The sequence below is a fragment of the Ovis canadensis genome, chromosome 2, assembly GCF_042477335.2.
Source record: "Ovis canadensis isolate MfBH-ARS-UI-01 breed Bighorn chromosome 2, ARS-UI_OviCan_v2, whole genome shotgun sequence".
Lineage (NCBI taxonomy): Eukaryota > Metazoa > Chordata > Mammalia > Artiodactyla > Bovidae > Ovis > Ovis canadensis.
In genome coordinates this window covers 181,828,220-181,852,067 of record NC_091246.1, presented here as the reverse complement: position 1 = coordinate 181,852,067, position 23,848 = coordinate 181,828,220, and the positions used below count along the sequence as shown (strand labels likewise).

Here is a 23,848-nt window from a genome sequence, read left to right as displayed (position 1 = left end):
AACTCTACTCAACTATAAAGACTTGATGCTGATGAAGTCCACAGGATCAAATTTTCATCCTGCACGTGGCTGTTGCTCTGCTTTTTCCTTGGATTTCACATTTTTGAGGGTGTTGCTTCTCTCCTCAAAGACTGCCTTTCTTCCCCAGTGCCACTGCACGCACGCCCCAAGTGTATTCAGGGTGTTCCCGCAGTGGGAAATTTGTGATTCTGGGAGGTGTGATGCCGGCTTGTCTTTCCAGCCTGTCTCTTCCTGCTCTGAGGTCACTGCCTTAGCCAGACTGACCCCCTTCCCCTCTCCCATACCCTCTCGGACATTGATGGTGGATGGATTGCTCTCACCCACTGAGGGGTGGATTTGCTGTCTCAGTAGGACACTCGGGGTTAAAACAAGAGGTAAAAATCTGTTTTCCATTTCCGTCCTTTCCTATTTTTCTGGGTACCCATCTTACTTCCCTATTTATTCTATTGTTTCTCAACAGTAACTGCCCATCAAAATCACCTTAGGTAAATGGAGCATAAAAAGCACAGTGACCAAAGCATCCCACAGACTATTAGAATCTCTGGAGGGTACAGTCCATTTTTCAAAGCCCCCTAAATGATTTTACTATGTGGAAGGGCAGGTTTATTCTGTGACCTTGGCCAGGTTAGTCAGTCTTTCTGGGCATCAGTGTCCTCTGCTGTAGAATGGGGATGGTGTATGTATTACTAGCTCTCAAGTTACTGTGAGGATTAAGTGGGGTGTTCACATGCATGGATTTTGGTCGGTGCTCAGTACTGGTTATCCTCACCACTGTTTTAGGCACTGTTTATCTTTCTTTTTCCCTCCTGTCTACTCCTACTTCTGCTTTGAAGCTCAACTGAAATCCCACTTGCCTGGGGCTTATTTCAGGAACAAACTAAGCTGCTGTAAGGAAGAGACCCACATACGGTGCTTCGGTGAGACAGTGTCTTCTCTCTCCCATGGTAATCCAGCAGCCAACAGTCAGGCCTCCCAGGCGGCTCTTGTCCACACACTCACTGCCCTTCGAGACTCCCCATCCCTCCCATGTTGCTGAGTCATCACAGATCTATCTTCCAGCCCACAGGGAGGGGATCAGAACTGCAGACTTGGCCAGGCAGAGAGTCCTGAGGTTGAGGACTGTCTGTAACTTCCTCTCGTGTCTCCTTGGCCTGAGCATAGTCTCCTGGTCACATCTAGATGTAATAGAGGCCCTACCTGGCCAGCCAGGGGTTCAGCTTAAAACTCTGTTACTGTGACATAGAGGAAGATGAGACTGGAGGAGTGGCGGTTGGCTGCCAAGTCCGGGCCACTGCCGCCTTCTGCTCATCTGCGGTCCTTTATTCTCTAGTGCACCAGGCTGTCACCTGCCTTTTCTAATGGGCAAGTTTTAGGTGTATTCTAGGCTCCCTCAAGGTAAACATTACTTTATATTCCTCTGTATACGTCTTAAAGTGAAAGTGAAAGTTGCTCAGTTGTGTCTAAATCTTTGCGACCCCGTGGACAGTCCATGGAATTCTCCAGGCCAGATTATTGGAGTGGGTAGCCTTTCCCTTCTCCAGTGGATCTTCCCAACCCAGGAATCAAACCAGGGTCCTCCTGCATTGCAGGCGGATTCTTTAACAGCTGAGCTACCAGGGAAGCCCCGGTATACATTTTAGGATGGGGCTAAAAGCATCACAGGTACTCATTTAGGTGCAGTGATTGTTGAATGAGTCATTGGCAGGGATTTTGGGGTTTTCGTAGCAGCTTTATTGATATATAATTTGTATACCCTACAGGTTGCCTTTTTAAAGAGTATAATTTAAAGGTTTTAAGTATATTCACAGAGTTGTACAACCATTACCACAATTGATTGTAGAACATTTTTATCACCTCATAAAAGATTCTGTACCAGTTAGTTATCATTACCTACAACCTGCCCCCACACCCCCAACCTCCCTTTCCCCCAGCCTTAAGCAGCCACTAAGCTACTTTCTGTCTCTGTTGATTTGTGTATTCTGGACCTTTCATGTAATGTGTGGTCGTTTGTGACTGCCTCCTTTCACTTAGCTTACTTTTTCAAGGTTCATTCATGTTGTGGGATGAATTGGTATTTCATTCCGTTTATGGCTGAATGCTACCCCGTTGTATGGATATACCGTGTTTTGTCTACCCATTCATCCATTGCTGAACATTTGGATTGTTTTGGTGTTTAACTTTTGGCTCTTATGATTAATGCTGCTGTGAACTTTTGTATGGGTCTAAGGTCTTCATTTGTTTTGGGTATCTACCTGGGAGTGGAATTGCTGGGTCAAGTGGTAACTCCATGTTTAACTTGTTAAGGAACTACTAGACTGTTTTCCAAGATAGCTACATCATCTGAGATTCCTATCAGAAGTACTTAAGGGGTCTGATTTCTCCTTGCCAACACTTGTTATGACCTGAATTTTTTATTCTAGCCATTTCAGCGGGTATAGTAATATCTCATTGTGGTTTAGATTGAGTTTCCCTGATGACTAACAATGATGAGCTTTTTTTTTTTTAAAGTCACTGGCGAGTATTTAACCCTAGCTGTTTTCTGCCCACTGTGCATATATGGTCCTAGGTGTGAATTCCGGGGAATCTGACATGATTTATCAGAAGCAGTACCTGGGGGCATATCAGAATAGGGTGTATGTGTGTGTGGACCAATATTCTTATGGACCCTGCCCCTCCTAGAATCTTTTAATTAATTATTTAAAAAATTTATTTCATTGAAGTGTACTTGATTTACAATGTTTTGTTACTTTTTGGTACACAGAACAGTGATTTAGGATTCAGTCATATATATGTATGAATATATACTATATATATATATACACACATATCATATTCTTTTCCTTTATAGATTATTAATAAATATTCAGTAGAGTCCTTTGTGCCCTTCAGTAGGTCCTTGTTGGTTATCTATTTTATATATGGTAGTGTGTACATGCCAATCCAAGTCTCCTACCTTTGTCTCCCCTACCTTTCACTTTGGTAACCATAAGTTTGTTTTCTGTGTTTTTGGGTCTGTTTCTGTTTTGTAAGTAAGTTCTTTTTTTTTTTTTTTTTTAGATTCCACATATAAGTGATATCATATGATATTTGACTTTGTTTGTCTGGCCTACTTCACTTGGTATGAGAATTTCTGGGTCCATCCATGTTGCTGCAAATGAATTATTTCATTCTTTTTAACGGTGTGTATACAGGCACCGTATCTTTATCCATTCATCTGTCAGTGAACACTGAAGTTGCTTCCATGTCTTGATTATTGTAAACAGTACTGCTATGAACACTGGAGTTCATGTTCTCTTTTTAAATTATGGTTTCCTCCAGATATATGCCCAGGAGTGGGATTGCAAGATCATATTGTAGCTCTATTTTTAGTTTTTTAAGGAACCTCCATACCGTTCTTCATAGTGGTTGCATCAATTTACGTTCCCATCAACAGTGTAGGAACGTTCCCTTTTCTCCATACCCTCTCCAGCATTTATTATTTATCAGTTCAGTTCAGTTCGGTTCTAGCACTTATTATTTTAAAGATGGCCAGTGACTGGTGTGAGGTGATACCTCATTGTACTGAGAATCTTAATCCTAGATGCTAATCCTAGACCTTCTTTTTAATTCTGTTTACCAAAAAGAAGATGAAACCTTATTAATGTTAGCTTAAAACCTTAATTAGGTAGAAATCCTGCAAAAATAAATATTAGTAAACAAATGACACAGGGTGTGTAACAGAAGAAAATGTAAATAATATAGGTTTATTTAGCTATTACTGTGATTTGAAATTTTGACATTGATTATACTTGGCAATGTATTTTCATAGTCCTCACTATGTCTTTCTTTTTACACATTAATATCATCCTTGAAAAGCTGTGCATAATTGGAAAGCTTCATCAAATGTGATTTTCCTATTGACTTCCATTACGCCTAGAGCATTTCTTCATGTGCAATACTATAGCTCCAGGTTTTTAGCGAGTCCATGAGGCCCTTGGAGTACTTATTCAGAGAAAAGTGAAAGTTGGTCATTTTATTCTTCAGTGTTGACTTCAGATTTCTAGAATAGAACATGAATATACTGGTGGTGGTGTGCCTTTTAATACCAAGAGCCAGAAGTGGAAACAATCTTGACTTAGAAGACAGAGGCCAGGGTTGCAGAATGCGTTGTGCATGGGAGGTAATTAGTGAATTTTGTTAGATCACTGAATAAGGAAGGCACTTCATCACTCAGTGCATTCTTGTGAATCAGGTAAAGTCAATAGCTTACTAATATGGCCTCAGAAAGTCCTCTGCAACTCTGAAATTCTTTGGTTCAGTGATTGCATTTCTAGCTTCTTAGGCTGAAAAGCCAAACAAAACCAACAAAATGCAGACAACCCTTCTCAAGGTGCTCCTTGTCCACCCCTGAGAGTCTGAGTGTGTCATGCCCTATTACCCATCATGACTGCCCCAGTTCCTTCAGAGGGCAGAGAGTTTCCTGTTCCTGTGGGCCCTGGGTCTGGAATATGTGTACATGATTCAGTTATAGAAATTAAATCACTTTTTCATAATGCAGATATAAAGTGGCCCTGAATGAATATTTGCCAAGCTGAGAATGACTGGTGAGGTCACCTTTAATGGGAGATTACATTTCACCATGGCTGATTTCTGTCCGATTTATTGCTATTAACTCCTGACACAAGGCCAGCTGATAGAGGTGCTGGCAAGAGCCTGGTCTCCAGGCTGAGCGCAAAGCTGGAGTTGGCTCCTGGCTGGTGCAGTGCTCACGTGGGCGCCCTGCAGGGGCCATCTGATAACTGGGGCCATGTGTTCTATCAGGTGTTCCCAGAGAAGCACTTCCTTGTCTTACACACAAAGCAGATCACTGGAGACTCTTTATCTTTTAAGAGGAAATATGCGTGGGGTACCTTTGGGCGGATCTAGCCCTCACTCATGAAGATGGTTATCTGAGCTGTTGGCAATGGAACTAGACGAGGAGGTTGAACTAGGTTTCCTAAAACTTTGGTGGACAGATGGTCATGTTTTTTGAGGTTTCTGAGAGGCTTCTAAAATACTTTTTCTTTCTTTCTTCCCCTTTTCTGTTAAAATAGTGATGGTGAGGAAATCAGAAACCCTTAATCTATCAATGCCTGTTGAGTTCTAGATTAAAAAATTAATGGCACCGTGTTTTACAAGTTCTTAAAAAGAAATATGTTGTCGCTCAGTTGTGTCCGACTCTCTGTGACCCCATGGACTGTAGCCCATCAGGCTTCTCTGTCCATGAAATTCTCTAGGCAAGAATACTGGAGTGGATTGCCATTCCCTTCTCCAGAGGAACTTCCCAACCCAGGAATTGGACCCTGGTTTCCTGCATGGCAGGCAGATTCTTTACTGTTTGAGCTACAGGGAAGTCTTAAAAAGAAATGCCACATCAAAATACATGTTGTCTTCGCTATAATTAATACTCAGAAAAGTGAGCCTTCACAAAGGAGGCTCTCTTGGGAGGGGCAGCTTTCATTCTGAAATAACTCTCTTCTGTGTGGGGCTCACTTACAACCACACCTCTCTTCCTTTCTCCCACCTCCTCCTCAGCCCCCACCCTCCCCACACACATCCCCTCCCTTCCTCTCCATGTCCTCACTTTATCATCATCAACCAGAAGCATGTAGCTGACTTTCTTACAGGTGGTACCATCCACAAGCATTGACAGAATCAGATTAAGACTGACACCTGGCTGCCAGCCTCTTGTTATGAGCTTCTTTTTATAACTGTATTTCTGGATCACTTTTGTCCCTCAGAATGAACAATGGTTATCATTAACTTAGTGTGAGTTTGAGTAGGTGAGTGTTTTATGATGCTGCATGGTTGATTGTTTACTTTAAAAACACAACAGCATCTCCATGTGTGTGCATTGAACTGGGCAGTTAAAAGATAAAGGTTTCCTTGTGTGGTGCCCAGTGTTTGTGCTCGGTTTGTTAATGTATCAGGACAGTTAGCATAGAACTCATGAAGATCATATCTCACAATACCATAAGCCTCTCTTTTTAAATACTGATAAGGTATGAATATCAGTAGTCCACGCAGGGAATGGGTCCACTTCCTCCCTCTCTGCTTGGGAAACAAGTCTTTTTTTCACTGCTGCTCCTTCTGTCGTTTTCCCTCGTGTGGAACTCAGATTCCTTCGGCTTGTTTAGTGCGTGGTCTGGAACTCAGAGTTGCTGGTTTAGGGATTCCCAGTGAGGACTGCTCACCACCTTCTGTGGCTCATTCTCCTTCTCCTCCCTGCACTTCTCTGGAACCGAGGCTCTTCATCCCTTTGTAACGGTAGTTCATTTATTTGTTTTAAAAAAATTCTGCAGAGTTGCCAGGGTGCCAGGCAGTAGGCGGGGGCTAGCCAAAGAGTGGCTGTCCAGCCTTTCAGGAGGTTTATCTGGGGATGGGGTTCCGCTGATGTGTACTTTGTTCTGCTGTATGTGGTCACTCCTCAAGCCCTGAGGAGCTCCTCGAGGATGCAGACCATATCTTTCAAGGATGCGGCTTTGACATCTCAGCACATGGCAAGCCACAGGCTTTGGGGAGAAATTCCGAGTAACTGTGGGCTGAGTTTGGAGGTAGGTGCTGAGGATTTTGAAGCTTCTTTCCAAACCATAAGATGAGGTAATTGTCTTCCTTGTTCAGGAGGATGTGGTGAGTGTAAAATGTGATAATGCGTGTACCAGCACTTTCAAAAGGCTGGTCGTGTATCTTGAGAGGTCACGATCATCCACCTTCATTTCCTGAATCACCCTTATTCTGTTGTCACCATCCCTCTGAGATTGTCTTTACCATTTACTTCCACCCTGTTCTCTCCCACTTTCCTTCCTTCCTTCCTCAGGCAGAGAAACGCATGAGTTAAAAAGTCTATCTGCCTGATTGCATATCTCTCGGTCTCTGTCACTTGCAAATGTATAGTTGAAATCCCGTTGTGTCTCTCTCAATGTGTATACACATGTTAGGGCTGTCGGGGAGAATCTGTTTCCACGCTTGACAGGAGCACCTTGCTCTGGATGTGTTTATGGCGTCTTTGGTCTCTTTTCCTGCGGTACATGTGCTCTTCCTGAGTCGTAAACATTTTTGATAATAAAACTGTTCTCTTAGATTCAACCTAATATTTGACCTCTTACTGCTCTGATAAAATGATAGTTTTCACGCCTAGATATCCTGCCTTTTTTCTAATACCTGGTCGACAGCACCATAGAATCAGTTCAGAGGTGATGTTTTCAGTGCGGGGCACTACTTGGGCTGGTTATGGGGGTGAGAAATGAAACTGAATCCTGAACAATAGTAAGAGCTGAGTTTCTGCATATGAAATGCTACAGCTGTACCCAGACCTCTTATAATGAAGCAGTTTAAAACTTGAAAGGAAAAAAAAAACCAACCCTGTCCTCAGAATTCTATAAAAGTTCATTAAGAATGTTTCTTAAAGGTTCAAGAAGCAGCAAATAGCATCTGAAGCCACAATCTATTATAAATACTTCATTTCAACTAGAAGGTACAATCTCTCAGGGGTTTCATAGTTTGAAAAGCTACAATCACATCATGTAACTACATAAAAAACAGTGCTGTTAAGTGGAACTGCCTGGCCTAGACCATATACATTTCTGCACAGTCTTTATGGAATCTGCACAAAGAAATCTCTTCTCCCTTTGCTCCGATTAATTGTTCTTGTATGTGAGTTTCTTTCTATTCCAGTATATCCAGAGTGGTGAAATAACAAGGCCAGCCACATAGCCAAAGGTTGCTCCAAGCGTGCAGGAGATGGGCCATTCCTGAGGAGAGAATGTATGAGATCAAAAAGAACAAATGTTTTACTATTACTTGAGCACAAGTGTAACCTAAATATTTCTATATTAAAGCTTAATGTGCTTTCTTAAAAAAAAAAAAAGAGCTGAGTTTCTTTGCTTGCATTAGCATCTTATTCTACATTTGCATTTTATCTTATATTAGTACCTTGCCCTTTCACCATTAAAAAAACAATTTGACATGTGGGGGAGCGTGGGGAAAACAGCAGGAAGAACCTTCTAGTAACAAATCTTGGCAGAATCCTGTCTCCTTTTTTGGAGGGGCCTCATGAACAGTAAGCTAAATGCCCCTTGAAAAGTAGTCATGTTAAAAAGCAGAGACATTACTTTGCCAGCAAAGGTCTATCTAGCCAAAGCTATGGTTTTTCTGGTAGTCATGTATGGATCTGAAAGTCGCACCATAAAGAAAACTGGGCACTGAAGAATTGATGCTTTTGAACTGTGGTGTTGGAGAAGACTCTTGAGAGTCCCTTGGACTGCAAGGAGATCCAACCAGCCCATCCTAAAGGAAATCAGTCCTGAATATTCATTGGAAGGACTGATGCTGAAGCTGAAGCTCCAATACTTTGGCCACCCAATGTGAAGAACTGACTCATTTGAAAAGACCCTGATGTTGGGAAAGACTGAAGGCAGGAGGAGAAGGGAGTGACAGAGGATGAGATGGTTGAAGGCATCACGGACTTGATGGACATGAGTTTGATCAAGCTCCGGGAGTTGGTGTGGACAGGGAAGCCTGGCGTGCTGCAGTCCATGGGGTCACAAAGAGTCAGACACGACTGAGTGACTGAACTGAACTGAACTGAGATTGGAGGCTCTTCCAGAGGTAGAAAAGTCTTCTTTTTCTGTTAGAAAAATCTAATAAAAACATGATTCATTGGGTTTTTGTCCTCGTGATGGAAGCAAGATGGGGAGCTGCCCTGTGAGGTGTGCTGAGACTCTTCAGGGCCTGGGGGGTAGTGGAGGGTCTTGTTCAGGTTACTTACTGGTGGTTGGATTCGGGGGGCATTTCAACCCTATGCTCAGAAGAAAGGCTGGCACTTCCTGTGTCTCCCTTTCACAGACCCCGCCTACCTCAGAGCCTTCAGCTGCTGAACTGCACTTTTGGAAGCTGCCATCTATTCAAACCCATCGCTGTGTAACAAATAGCGAAAAAAGCCCTCCTAAGATCACGGAAATGCAGGGGAGCCCTGTGGATGAGCTGACACACTGCCGCTTGGTAGAGGAGTGAAAAACACTGCGGTCTCAGCTTAGTCTCCTGCTTCTTGAGGCAAAGTGCCAGGTGTTGGGGGTGGGGGGGGGGCGGTCAGGCAGAACATGTGAGTGTTCATTCAGTCCAGCAGCACTTGCTGAATGCCTGGTGATGGAGCGGAAAGACATGACCTTCCCATAATGCTCTCATGTCCTAGGCAAGGGGGTGGACAGATGCAAAAAAGAGAATAGGATTGCTCACTGCCATGGGAGGGCCAGGAGCTGAAGGGGCAGCCCTCAATCCTAACTCAGTCTTGATTGAACATGGGGATAGGGAGGAAGGATCTCGGCTTTCTTCAGGTGGGGATGGATGCTCCAACTCGGCTTTAAAAAGGAGGAAGGGCTGTAAGTGCGTGGAGGAAGGGCACACCTGGCAGGAGAGTACCTGCAGATGTCCTTTAAAACGTCAGTTCAGCAGGTCTTTGAAGAAGCGAGGATCCTCTTTTGGGGGTTCTCATAGCATAGCAAACACCAGGGGCTTAACCTGTTTTTGTAAATAAAGTTTTATTGGAACACAGCCACACACATCGTTCCATTCCCCTGTTGTGATTGCTACATCCCAGCGACCATGTGGCCTGCCCAGCCTTAAATATTTATTGTCTAGCCCTTTGCAGAATAAGTTGGCATAGCGTAGTTTTTTCCCTTGAAACGCTCAGATGAAGTGGGCCCACACTGCCAGCAACCAGGCCTTGCCTGCACCCTTCATGGACCTGCTGGTTAATTTTATCACCTGGCGGTTTCTCTTTGCCCCACACAAGCATACCTCCAACTCATTTAGTTGCAGTAACTTCTGGCTCCAAACATCCAGAACTAGAATAATACCTATTGTGTGTAACAAAAGAGAGGTACTGACCGCTAATGCATGCATGTGTGATAAGTCGCTCTAGTCTTTTCCAACTCTTTGCAACTCTATGGACTGCAGCCCAACAGGCTCCTCTATCCATGGGATTCTCTAGGCAAGAATACTGGAGTGGGTTGCCATGCCCTTCTCCAGGGGATCTTCCCGACTCAGGGACACTGAACCCGAGTCTCTTACGTCTCATGCATTGGCAGGGGGGTTCTTTACCACCAGCACCACCTGGGAAGCCTACTGACCCCTAAGGATGCCCTTAAATGTTCAGTTACCCCCAAACTTCAGCAGTTCTAGACTCTGCTTAGTTTCTCAGAACCTGTGCTGCCTCTTATTTGCTTGTTGAATGTGAGCAAAATTGGAATCAGTCATCGGAGCAGTAGTCATTGGAAAGCATCTTTCTTCTTGGTAAGGCAACCCATCTGTCTGAAGATACTGGAGCTGGCGGTCGCCGTGCAAGTGAGACAGAAGGGGAACTTTCGGGAGATCCAACATTCAAGCCTGCGGTTATTTTAAAAACAAAGAGAATTCATTTCCAGAAGCAGCTGTGCATTTGAAACCCTGCTTTCCTGGATAGAGCGATTGAAAGTTGTGTGGAATTATACAGCAAATGCCAACTCTTAAGCACCTGCCATGGTCTCTGATACCAGCCGATAGGAATGCCAACCAGGCTTTTTACAAATGTTAACTTATTTAATAAGACCTGCATGAAATAGAAGTGCAGTGATTCTGATTTTACAGATGGGAAAACAAAGACTCCAACAAGCTAAGTGTTTTTTATGTTATCAACTAACTGACAGCCTCCAACCTATGATAAGGAAGATACTGATTTTATGCTCTAGTTATCCTTAGCAGGTGGAATGCTCATTGAAAAGGCTCAATCAGGAGGTCTGAGATTTCTGTTTTAGACTCTCAGATGAACTGAATTTCAAGGAACAGCTACAACTAAAATTCCTCTTTGCACTAACTTCTGTTTTAGCCCTAACAGCCATCAACATTGTTTAAATACCACTGTCAAATGACATTGTAGTTTGGGATCTAATTTCTGACCAGTACTTTGAATTGAAAATGGTCAGCAGTGAGAAATGGGGACATTTTCCAAGCATGTCTGGAAAATATAGTTGGTCCCAGAAGAGAAGCATGTAGGTTTAGGATTGTCCTAGTTTCCAACTAAAATGATCATTCCTAAACAAACACCTGATCATAATTAACTTCTCCTTAAAATTTTTCAGTGCTCCACCAGCCATACCCTTAGCACAGAGGCTGGAGTCTTTGTGGCCTTTCTGGTTTGGGTCCTGCCTGACTCTCAGTTGTTGTTGTTGTTCAGTTGCTAAGTCGTGTCCAACTCTGCGACCCCATGAACTGTAGCACACAGGGCTCCGCTGTCCTTCACTGTCTCCTGGAGTTTGCTCAGATTTCATGTCCATGGAGTGGATGATGCTATCTAACCATCTCATCTTCTGCCACCCTGTTCTCCTTTTGCCTTCAATCTTTCCCAGCATCAGGGTCTTTTCCAGTGGAGTTAGCTCTTCGCATCTCAGTACCTCACCCTCATTCACTCTCATCAGATCAGGTCCTACATGTGGACGTTTCGCTGAACACCATCTTTACCATGTCCCCCTACCTGGCTCACTCCTGCATCTTCACATCTCAGCCGAGATGTCTCTGGATGCAGGAAGTCTTCTCTGATGCTTAGAGACTGGTATGAGCATCCTTCCCTGGCCCCTCCCTAATATAAGGCCTTTTAAGCTACTGTTCAGTTGTTGACCAGTTTGTCTGTTGTCCGTCACTTAACCGTAAACTTCTAGAGGGCATTCTTTTTAGTTTTGATTCTGTAGTTACAAGGAATGGGAGTCCACTTGAGCTTGCGATAGAAAGGGAGTTTATTGGGAGGAAAGATTGGAAAAATAAGGAGATCTTGGTGGAAATATAAGAACCGGGTCTATAAGAAGTAGTACCTTGCGCAGCATCTTGGGACTTTCTGCACCTCTGCACACCTTCACCTCTCTCTCTCCTGGGCTGCCTCAGCTCAGGCACTTGGTGTGTTTTGTTTTATTGTAGTATAGTTGATTTACAGTGTTGTGTTAGTTTCAGATATATAGGAAAATGGTTTCTCTTTTATATATATATATTATTTTTTCATATTCCTTACCCTTACAGGTTATTATAAAATATTGAATATATTTCCCTGTGCTATAACAGTAAGACTTTGTTATTTATTTTATATATAGTAGTATGTACCTGTTAATCCCAAACTCCTAAATTATTCCTCCACTACACCCCCCACTTTCCCCTTGGTAACTGTAAGTTTGATTTCTAAATCTGTGAGTCTATTTCTGTTTTGTAAATAAGTTCATTTGTACCACTGTTTTCAATTCCGTAAGTGACAAGCGCACGTGTTCCTGAAGCTGCTCATGACCTCAGTTTGTCCTCGTGGCCCAGCCTGGCTTGACCCAGGGACCCTCCTAATCTCCTGGCTTCATTTCCTGCGCCCCCCGCCCCACCCCTGCCTGCTTGTTTGCTTTGTCAGTTTCACAGTTGCAAGTTTCTAAGTAAGCACTATGGTTGGCCTGACTCTTCCTTTCAAACTTGGCCTCACCCATCACAGGCCTCCAACCACCCTGGAGACTGGCTGTGGTTGGGTCAAGTCCTCACTGCAGACCAGTCAGCATGTCACCAGCTGGAGGGGTCAGAGCCAGCGTGGCTCCCAGGATAGACTTCTCTTTTCTGTTTCTCTTTCTGCCCTGCACTTGCCATAAACTTGATGGTATCCTTTGTTCTTTTCCCTCTTTTTCAGATATCATTAATGGAGCTCAAGAAAAATGCGTATTGCCTCCTATGGATGGCTACCCCCATTGCGAGGGGAAAATCAAGGTAAGTAAAGAGCGAGGTCCTTTCACTGCCTCCTCCTCGACCTGCGCTGACAGCCCCTGGCTCCCCCTCCCTTCTCTTCTCCTCCCCGGCAATGCAGATGGGTGATCGAGCCCTCTTTAAGGAAGTCATTTAAGGGGTGTATCAGCCCTGCCAGTCTGGGGCTGTGGTCATGACAACCATTCCCTGCTTGTGCCAGCTCCATGGGGTTAGTCAGCAGTGACTAACTGGTCAGACTGAGAGCTGGGCCATTGCAGGCACCTGCTGTGTCTGAAATTGCGTTCCCTCTCTTTCCCATCCTCCAGCGGGTGATCCTTCAGGAGCCAAAGACAAGGGGCTTCCATGATTTAGTGTCCAGCTCCCCTCTCCCAAGTCCCCAGGCCTCAGCTGTGAGGTCTCCAGCTTGTTATTTAAATGTCACATTTGCCTGTGCAGTTGAGCACCCAGACGCTGTTGGCCACTCTGACTCTTAACGTTTGTTTGTTTTTCACTGCATTTATGTGGCCAAACCTTGGGGAGACCACTCCCTGCTCAGTGATTTTCAGAGGAAAGTTTCTGTTCAGACATCGCTTAGGATGGCGAGAGAAACCCCAGAGCATTTTAAATGGCTCCCATATGGGACTCAAGTACGCACTGTGCCCCTGCCTTGATTCCCGTGCTGTTTTCCAGGCTCCGTGCTGGGGCTGGTGCAACTGTAGGTCTCCGGGAGGGCACTCTCATGCCAGGGTCTGTGAGGCACTTGCCCTTGAGGAAACATTCCTCCCGCCGGTGCTCCTGGGCTTTGCTGCTGGAGCCATCTCACGGCCTCTAGGCCGACGTGCCTGCTCAGGGAATGGCTGCTCATCAGCGCTCTTCCTGCTCTGGTTGTTTCAGTGGATGAAGAATATGTGGCGCTCGGATCCCTGCTACGCAGAATACGGAGTGGATGGGTCCACCTGCTCTTTTTTTATTTACCTCAGTGAGGTGAGCGGCTTCTTGTGTCTTTCGGGGGGTCGAGTCCATGTGTGTAGTTGGTCTGTTTCGTAGCTGAGCCTGGAATTTGAAGAGCTTAAAAATGTATATTGTTTTTACATGAACGGTTTATGATTTCCTTCTTCATTGCTCTCCTCTGTCCCCAAGTAGCATGATTTTTTTCCCCCCTTGAGGAAAAAATAGTCTGAGTTCACTAATTTTTTTTTAACCAATTAAAAAAAATGTAGTAAAATACACATAACAGAATTTACCAGGTTAATCATAAAGTGTACAGTTCAGTGCCATTAAGTACATTCATGTTGCTCTGTAACCATCGCCCCCATCCATCCATCTCCAGAACACTTCATCTTGCCAACCTGAAACTGTTCCTATCCAACCATGACTCCACAGCCTCCACCTTCTTCCAGCCCCAGCAACCACCGTTCTACTGTGTCTGCCTCAGATTCTGATTACTCCAAGTCCTCTTATAAGTGAAATATACAGTATGTGTCTTTTGTGATCCGCTGATTGCACTTAGCATAGTGTACTCAAGGTTCATCCATGTTATAGCAGGTGTCAGAATGCCCTTCCTTTTTGAGACTGAGTAATATTCCATTATGTATACAGACTGCATATTGTTGCCCATTCATCTGTCAGTGGGCACTTGGGTTGCCCCCAGCTTTCATCAGTTGTGAATGGCACTGCTGTGAGCGTGAGTGTACATGTAACTCTTTGAGACCCTGATTTCAATTCTTTTGGGTATATATCCAGAAACAGAGTTGCTGGATCATATGGTAATTCTATTTTTAATGTTTTGAGGAACCACCGGACTATTTTCCATAGCAGCTGCGCCAATTTACATTCCCACAACAGTGCACAAGATTCTAACTTCTCCACATTCTTACCAACACTTGTTATTTTCTGTTTTTTTCTTTTTTTCTTTCCTAATGGCCATGTGAATGGGTATGAGGGAGTATCTCACTCGTTGTATCACTGGTTGCATTTCCTTACTGATTAATGATGTTCAGCATCTTTTCATATGCTTCTTGGCTGAGTGAGCTATTTATTGTACTTACAGACTGAATTATTAACTTTCTCCCTTTTTTCCACCTTTTTATCTGAACTTCATTTTCATTTGTACCCTTGAATTTAAATAGCAGCTTGTTTTTTAAGAGTCACAGGGCATTTTTACAGACCACATGGAATCTGTTACATGCTTCAGTGATTCATTTCACCTTTAGAAAGGTTGTTGGAGTGGGGTGGGGTTAAGACTTTATTCAGAGCCAGCTACAGGAGGGAACTGAGCAGGGAATGAAAACTCCATTGGCTCTATCCCCCATCCCTTATGGGCAGTGGCAGTAGCCCTCAGAGCTTGTGGAATGGACGCTGGCTAATTTTTAAGGTTGTGCGCTTGGCAGGCTCTTGGCTTCCATCTTCTTTTATTTGCACCCCTGGTTTTGGTACTGTTGTTGTTTAACCAGTACTTAATAACATCTCCCTGGTGATGCCATGCAGAGAGGAGAATGCCTCCATTCTGAGGCTAAATGAAATGTTTTTGCCATACTTTTCCTTGTGGGATTCAGGTGTCTTTCCCCTGTGGCATAAGATGATGGGGGATGGAAGCCAAACCACTATTGCTGTAGGGCATGTGGCCCTGGAATCTGTGGGATTTGTCCCTCTTGGCACCCTTCTCTTTCCTCTGTAAGAGTCAGACTTTTTTTTTTTTTTGGATGAGGTTGCTCCATGACCACCCCAGGGCCATCATGGGAACCGTCAGAGTAAATGATAGTCAGAATGCCTCTTGGAAATGAAAAAGCTCTGAGAGCTGGGTGTGTGATGTACCTTATTAACAGGCTGCTGACAAGTTGATTCTGTAGCATGTACTTGAGTGTGTTTCACGCTTGGGTGGCCTGGGGCCTGCCTCCTCACTTTCTTCTCCAGGGGAGTAAGACCTGGGGCTATGGGTGAACCTTCACTCCAGTGAGAAGTCAACTGAAGGCACCTTTCCTGCCCTGAGCAAAAAGTCCCATTGTTTTCCCATTTCTATTTGATAGAATTTAGCCACCATCTAGCTGGGCTCCCTGATTGACAAGAGCTAATTCCACACCTTCCTAACAGTTTGCATCTTGGGGAGGACTGCTGAAGTGAAGGGAGAGGAAGAGGATTTGAGGTGCCCGCTCCAGCCTGGGTCTTCATTTCCTGAGCTGGGGAGGTGCGGGAGGATGGTTCAGATGAACAGGACTGCGATTACGTATGACCTGGTTCCCTTCCTCTGAAACAGCCCCCCTACCACTACCAGAAGGGAAGGGAGGATGTAGCTGAGATGAGAGAAGAGGGAACTTCTGTGGAGGTAAATAGAGAGGAGTGTGGGATAGACTGGGCTGCATGAAGATGTGATGGATCCTGTAGACTGGACATCGGAGCCTGGGTGTCTTGTTTCAGAACCTTTAGCTGTTTTCTTCTCCTTCCTGGACATGGAATGGTGCTTTGTTTGCCCTTTCTACCTATTCTACTCTTTTCTTATGCAAATGATCAGACTTTTCTTTTTGTTCCACTGAACTCAGTTCAGTGAGCACTTATTGAACATCTGTTCTGTTCATTGATTGTCAACAGTTACTGAGAATTCATTTGCTTGGCACCATGCTATGCATTCATTATCTTTAAAGTCTAATAGAAGAGAAAGCATGGATCCAGGTAAATTGAGCTAGGAAGGGGTCCTGGGAAACAACTAGGAACTTTTTCAAAATTTTAATGTGAAAATTATCTTGAAACTCTGGCACTTAAAGCAAATTTTTTTTCCTTTTTCAAAGCATCTTAATAGGTACCCTATAAGAGAAGAAATGTAATCAATATGAGCCTTTCAGTAGTCAATACTGAGAGCCTCACTCCTGACTTCAGCTTCTGTTTCTGATGCTTGCTAAACTCTGTGCTCTTGGAAAAGTTGCTCTCTTTGTGCCTCGGATTCTTCCTTTATAATATAAAAGTTTTAATTTTATTTTTAAAGAATCCTACCTTGAGGATTCCTGAGTCTATATGGGACCATGCTTAGAGTAGAGCCTGATAAATGATAATTATTTTAACTGATGCTTTCATGATAAGTTTTTTTTTTTTTTTACTTTACTTTCGTGGAGGGTATTTAGTTTTTTTATTGAACTGTGGCTGACTTACAATGTTGTCTTAGTTTCAGGTCTATGTGTGTGTGTGTATATGAAATATATATATATATTCTTTTTCAAATTCTTTTCCTTAATACGTGCTAAGGTGCTTCAGTTGTGACTGACTCTTTGCAACCCTATGGACTGTAGCCCACCAGGCTCCTCTGTCCATGGGATGCTCCAGGCAAGAGTGCTGGAGTGGGTGCCACGCCCTCCTCCAGGGGGTCTTCCTGACCCAGGGATCGAACCTGCATCTCTTATGCCTCCTGCACTGGCAGGTGGTTTCTTTACCGCTAGCGCCAGCTGGGAAGCCCCCTTTTCCTATATAACTACAAAATGTTGAGTATAATTCTCTGTGATATATAGTAGGTCCTTGTGGTTTATCTATTTTATATATAAAATAATGTGTGTGTTACTCCCAAATTCCTAATTTATCTGTCCCCCACACACACCTTTCCCCTATGGTAACCATAAGTTTGCTTTCTATGTCTGTGCATGATAGATTTTTGATGTTCCCATTATTTGAGTACAGTTGTGGAGTGTCATATAGCCCGGGACATTTTCTATTGAGACCTTGATTTCTTTTCAGAACTAGAATGAATTTCTGGTTCTCATTCACCGATCTCATTTAATTCTAGATCCCTAGACTTCTAGTAGTATAGAAGAATATAGTTCTCCTTGGCTTCCTTTCTCAGGATGTGATGCTTGTTCATATTAAAATCATGAACCAGATGTATGGAGCCGCAGTGCACCTTTTGCCATTGTTAAAATGAAATTATTAGAGATGTTTCCTAAACCCTGTTAATTCTGTTCTAGTAGTCTGTAAATCCTGGACAACATCTATGGCTTTGTGGTGCTGTGTTTGTCTATTTTTTTTTCCCCCTCTTGCTTTCTTCACACTTTCCTTCTTTTGTTACTTCATTTAACCTGTATCGTATGCCAGCTTACTCTTGCAGTTGGGAAGGTGATTGACAGACATTTTGATTTGATTTTTTTACTTCATCAGTGAATACACTGGTGACTTTGATTCTTTTCTTAATCCTTATTGAAGGGCAGGGGATGAGATGATTAGCATCACCGACTCAATGGACATGAATCTGAGCAAACTCTGGGAGGTAGTGAAGGACAGGGGAACCTGGTGTGCTGCAGTCCATGGGGCTGCACAGAGTCAGACTTGACTTAGGGACTGAACAACAACAAAAATTGAAGAGGGGCCAGTTCTCTTTTCCATGTATGTTTAACTTCAGAGCTTTGACGAATATGAAAGAGGACATGAAGCAAAATCTCCCATAGTCAGTCACTAGTTGAATCGAGGCGTTTAGATTCAAACCAGTCTTAGAAGACAGCACTCTCCCTGCATTTTTCTTCCCCCGAAACTTCTAATCTTCCTCTCACCAACTAGTAGTCTACCAGCCTCTTACGGGGACTCTCAGAAGGTAAAGCCATCAGTGTTTATCCTTCATTATCCCCACAGATGCTTGTAATGTGTCTGACACTGTATTAGGGCCTGGGTGTGGTGCTGAAAGTCTCAGCATTGTGCTTCTTGGGTGGCAGGCAGAAAGAGAAGAATGAAGCATGACTGAGCTCTGTGTGTACCTGACACCTCAAATGCACAGTGCTGTTTCAGCCTCTCCCCAGCTTGGAGAGCTGCAGCTTAGGGGCTCTAAGAGTTTTAGTTGCTTAGTACATCTGCGTTCACCATTACTGTTGCCCTTTCACGTCGAGTGAAAGCTGAACTCAAATGAAGCCATTTGTCATCCTTGCCTTTGCGTTCAGTTCTATTCCCAAATCCACCTGTGTTTGAAATACAGCTCTAAGTTGGCTGGTTTCCATTAATCAGTCTTCATTGCTAGTTTTCAAATACTCATAATTTTAATACTTTACTAGCCCCCTCCCCCACCAAAACAGCACCAATTCTCCTGAAGATACAACTCGTGAAAACCAAGTACTCAGGTGGGAGCAAATGAATGATTCATGTCCGTTAACCAGCCTTGCATTTCCAGATCATCGGGCAGTTCATTTTCTATATCTGTTTTTGTGAGCCATGTAACTACTCCCGTTAGAGACAGTAGCCTATAAAGTAATTACTCTGAATGTCATTGTTTCAGGTATTATTAACTTAGCCCTCTGCAGAGCCTTTTACTGCTGTCAGCTTTTACACAATTGAAAATAAATGTCTTTACCCCTATTGATATTATATTGATAGATGGTGCTGATATATTTGATGCCCACACATTTTTGCTGTCTACACAATTATTGTAGCAACTAGCAACCATCACACCCTGCTAGACTTCTTAATTTGTACTATTTTTTTAAGGACTTATATTGCCATTCGATTGCTCAGTGATTGATTGCTAGATCTTAGGATGTGTACAAGCTGTTGCTTCAAATGCCGATTTGACCTGGTTGAGTGAGTGACTGTGTGTGTCTGTGTCTGTGTGCACACCCACCTGTATGTGTGAGTCCCTCATAAAGGAACAAAAGAAGCAATTTCATGCCTTACTCATCAGTCTGTTTCTTATGTTTCAGAAACAACAGGCATAAAGGTCTCCATGTCTTCCTGTTCTCCCTTGGCAATATGTAAAACTAATATTGGCTGAGCGTGCTATTAACCTTGAGTTTAAATTCAGCGCACTTAATCCGTTGATTAATGCCAAGATTAATGCCCAACAGCAAAGGTTGAAAGCTTAAATGTTTGTGAATGTGAGCATGAAATGAAATCCTAATAACCAGTACAATGATTTGGATTTATGGACTGTGTTGGCTGCTAAAGATATCTTGGAAATGGTGTCACACAGACTAATTTGTCAAAGTGGGCCGCGGTAAAGAATTGACTGTTCAGGTTGCAGGAGAAAACCTGAATGAGAAAATATAACTAACATTTTGGGACAGGGCAGGGAGTACTTTAAAAATACCACTAGACTGTTGCCGGAGATTACCCACACACACCTTTTAAATGTTTGGCCATTTGACACAGGAAATTCTCTTTCTGTGAGATAATATTTTTTGGCAACACAGCAAGTGACAGATTTATGATCTTGTTCTTTTCAGTTCTTGAATTCAGCCTTTACTTTTATCTTCTTTATCTGTGTGTTTTTGTGGCTCTTATTACCTGAATTCTAAGACATCTTTAGAAACCACTTTTTTAAAAGAATCCTGATTTTACGGAACAATGTTTGTCGTCAGCTTAAATGACCTCTCAGTTTCCCTCCACCTCTACCTTCTCCTAAGGTCCTTCTTTCATGACCACTCCTGTTTGTCAGCTTCACATACTACGGCATTGAGTTTAATATCTTTTTTTGCTTCTTTTTAAAAATTATTATTATTTTCACAAACTACAACGTTTAGACTGAGATTTCTTACTCTGACCTCCACCTTCCAGAAATTAAAAGGGACTTGCCAAACCCCAAACCATTACCCGTTTGCTCTTTGGAAACATGTGGCAGAGTGGGGCTTTGATGCAGTCATCTCCAGTTTGTTTTTACAAACTTTTAAACATTGTCTCTGATCATTCATATTATATACCAGGAAGACATTTGTGAAGTTTTATGTTTTAAACTTTTTTTAATGTGGAAAATGTCAAACCTATGTAAAAGAAACAGATATAAGGAAATTCTGTGTCGGTGACACAGATTCAATAAGTGCCAGTTTGTGGCCAATCTCATTCATTGACACCTCTCCCAGATGGTTATTTTGAAGCAAATCCCCCGAATCGCATCATCTGTGAATGTTTCACTACATACCTTTAAAAGAGGCTCTTTTTAAAAACTGTTCCATATTTTTAAAATCACAGAATTCCATAATATCTTCACATATCAGATTACTATTCACATTTTGTAGACCATTTTGTAACCTGAAGTTTATTTATTTGAATGGAGTTTCAAGAAATGACCATAAATTACAACTGTTGGTGCCCCTTGTAATTTTTCACTGACGAAACTTTACTTGCCTTAGAAGCTGTTGTTGTACTGTGTACTCTTAGAAGAGTTTGTTGTACTCTGAGTTTTTATGACCATATCCCCATGTTGTTGAATAACCTGCTTCCCCAGCCCTTGTATTTCCTGTAGATTGATGGTAGATCTGAGGCTTGATCAGAGTCCGGCTTAGTACTTTTTTCAAGATTGTTTCATGAATGGTATTAAATGCTTCTAGCAGGAGATGCATAAATGCCTGGCTCTCTCTCTTTTTGTGATATCAGCAGCCATCGATCATTACTGCCTGGATTCATCAGGATTCGTTCTTAATATATCAGGAATACTCTTTATAGAGAAGTGAGTCCTCATCTGGTATTTGGTTACCCTAAGGAACAGTTCATAAAGGAAACCTTGATTTCTCTGTTGATTTCCTACCATCTTCCACTGGTGACCAGTAGTTTGTTTGTTTGCTTGCTTGTTTTAATGCTTGTTGTTTCAATCAGCACCTTGTTTCAATCAAGGCTTTGACTGAACTATATTTGATATGTTTGATCCATTCCAATTATTTTCTTGCTAGTTCTCATATTACTCCTTCTTTGACCAGTGGGAGCCAATGTATATTGTCTTCTGAGGCCTTTTGACATAACCCTGGGTGTTTTCTGTGAGTCCCCTTGGTTCCTCTTACTGGGAAATAAGACAATCCATAGTCTGGGTTCCAGGGTAATTCATTGCTACTGGGATTTTCTGGATGCTGGGCATATGACAGTGAGCCAAAAGGCAAACACTTCTTAAGGTTATGTTTTATAGGAGGGGACAGGCAACAAAAAGTAAAATATATGTATTTCAGATTACAGTAGAGTTGTGGAGAGAAATAAAACTGAGGTGGAACTCAAAATGCTCATGAGGAGTGATGGTGTCAGTTTTAGATAGCATGTTCAGAAAATGCCCTACTGAAAAAATGGGAGGAGGATGTGTGAGCACCATATTGAAGGAGGTGAGAGAGGAAGAGGTTCAGAAGTCTGACACAAGTATTTAACAGGTGAGGGGAACAGTCAGTGCAAAGGTCTTGGGGTGACCATCAACATCCAGCATTAAGAAAAAGTATATGAAAAGTCATCTCCAGAGAGGTTTTTGTCTGATTTGTTTACAGGAGTAATAGTGCCTGGCACACATATTTATTGAATGAATGACTATTTAAAGCATTTTTTTAAGTAGTTGATAGCTTTTTTGTCTCTTTGTTCTAAGTGGGTGACTTCACCAGCTATCAACTTTCTAATCTTGAAGAATTGTTTTTGTAAAATTTTAAGATTAAAGTCTGCTAAAAACATTAAGTTTGAGACATGAAGCAAGGGCATTCTGAGCACTTATTAATGATTTTAATATAATGCTCTTTAATATTTTATCTATAGGGGAATGCAGAGGATCGGGTTAGACTGTTAGAATGGAATTAGCCAATTATATTAGAAGGCTCAGTCTTCTGGCCCAGCTTTTATTCTTGTCACTCAGCATTATTTGCCTGAGTCGACGCTTCAGGCAAAATCACATACTACTGCAAAAGAAGAGCTGTTCTGCGTGTGTGTGTGTTCAGTCGCTTCAGTCATGTGTGATCTTTGCGACCCTGTGGACTGTAGCCCGCCAGGCTCCTCTGTCCAGGCAAGAATACTTGAGTGTGTTAACATGCTGTTCTCCAGAGGATCTTCCCAGCCCAGGGATTGAACCTACATCTCTTACATCTACCTACATTGGCAGGTGGGTTCATTACTGCTACCGCCACCTGGGAAGCCCTTTCTTATTGTTACTCAGCGTTATTTGCCTGGATCTACACTTACAGCATGGAGAAGGCAGTTGCACCCCATTCCAGTACTCTTGCCTGGAAAATCCCATGGACGGAGGAGCCTGGTAGGCTGCAGTCCATGGGGTTGCGAAGAGTCGGACATGACTAAGCAAATTCACTTTCACTTTCACTTTTCACTTTGATGCATTGGAGAAGGAAATGGCAACCCACTCCAGTGTTCTTGCCTGGAGAATCCCAGGGGTGGGGGAGCCTGGTGGGCTGCCATCTATGGGGTCGCAGAGTTGGACACGACTGAAGCGACTTAGCGGCAGCAGCAGCACACTTAAGGCAAAATTGCACACGGCCACAGAAGAGGAGCTCTGTCCCTGGTGACTGGAGTGTGACCAGTTTTATCAGCTGGTGACTGTGGCTCTACTGTCCTCAGTGTGAATGCAGGCCCGGTGGGGCCGAGTTTGCCTCTGTGCAGTGTAAGAAGCGTCTCTCTATTATCCGAATAGTTCATGACAGAAGAGTAATTTGTTACCTCTCCTGTTTAAAGGAAATTGACAGGTCTCTTCCCAGAGAGATTTGGGATGAATTTTTGAAACTCTGAAATCCTCTCATTAGAACCCCACTGGTTTGGGGTGTGTTGGAAACTCACAGCAGTTTCTCTTGAAGTCCTATCCCTTCCCTAATATCCTGAGTAGTCCTGTCTCAGGCCTTCCCAGCTCTTGGCTCTCTTGCACACGATTGGTTCCATACTCTGTTTCTGATATTCCTGCCTTCCCCGCCGTGGGGGGGGGGGGGGGCAGGGGCGGGGGGAGGCAGCACTGCATGTCGCAGAAAATGCTTGGGTAGCTCGGGAGTTTGGGGTTGACATGCACACCCTGCTATGTTTAAAATGCCTTTCCATGAAAAAATAAATAAATAAATGTCTGTCTGGATTCAGCTCCTACCTGTGTGGCCTAGAACATTTCCTTGAGTTTTCAGACTGGTTTCTCTCCACGAGGTCAAGGTGAAGCCTGCCATGCTTGCCTCAGGGTATTGTTGAAAGAGTCTAATAACAATGATGAAGATACATTGTGCCCCTTAAAAGGAAAAGAGTATCCTTATAATAAATATCTTTAGCACTCAAGTCACCCATTTTTTCATTCAGTATGTAACAAGTAATGATTGAGGACCTGTTGTGTGCCAAGCCCTGTTCTCTGGATTGAGGAAAGAGCACTGAACAGGCCAACTGAAGTCCCTAAGGAGCTTACGTT

At 43.1% G+C, this 23,848-nt stretch overlaps 1 protein-coding gene across 3 annotated transcripts in view; it reads left to right on the top strand.

The window, feature by feature from the left end:
- The window catches only part of MGAT5 (alpha-1,6-mannosylglycoprotein 6-beta-N-acetylglucosaminyltransferase), a 405,616-nt gene that overhangs the window by 219,753 nt on the left and 162,015 nt on the right, over positions 1-23,848 (top strand). For all 3 annotated transcript variants that reach the window (XR_011254571.1, XR_011254572.1, XM_069577718.1), the window contains exons 5-6: positions 12,719-12,795; positions 13,666-13,755. Coding sequence is in view for 1 of the 3 variants with exons in the window: in XM_069577718.1 (XP_069433819.1) it covers positions 12,719-12,795; positions 13,666-13,755 (167 nt within the window). In the remaining 2 variants the exon portion in view is untranslated. The remainder of the gene's footprint in view (positions 1-12,718; positions 12,796-13,665; positions 13,756-23,848) is intronic.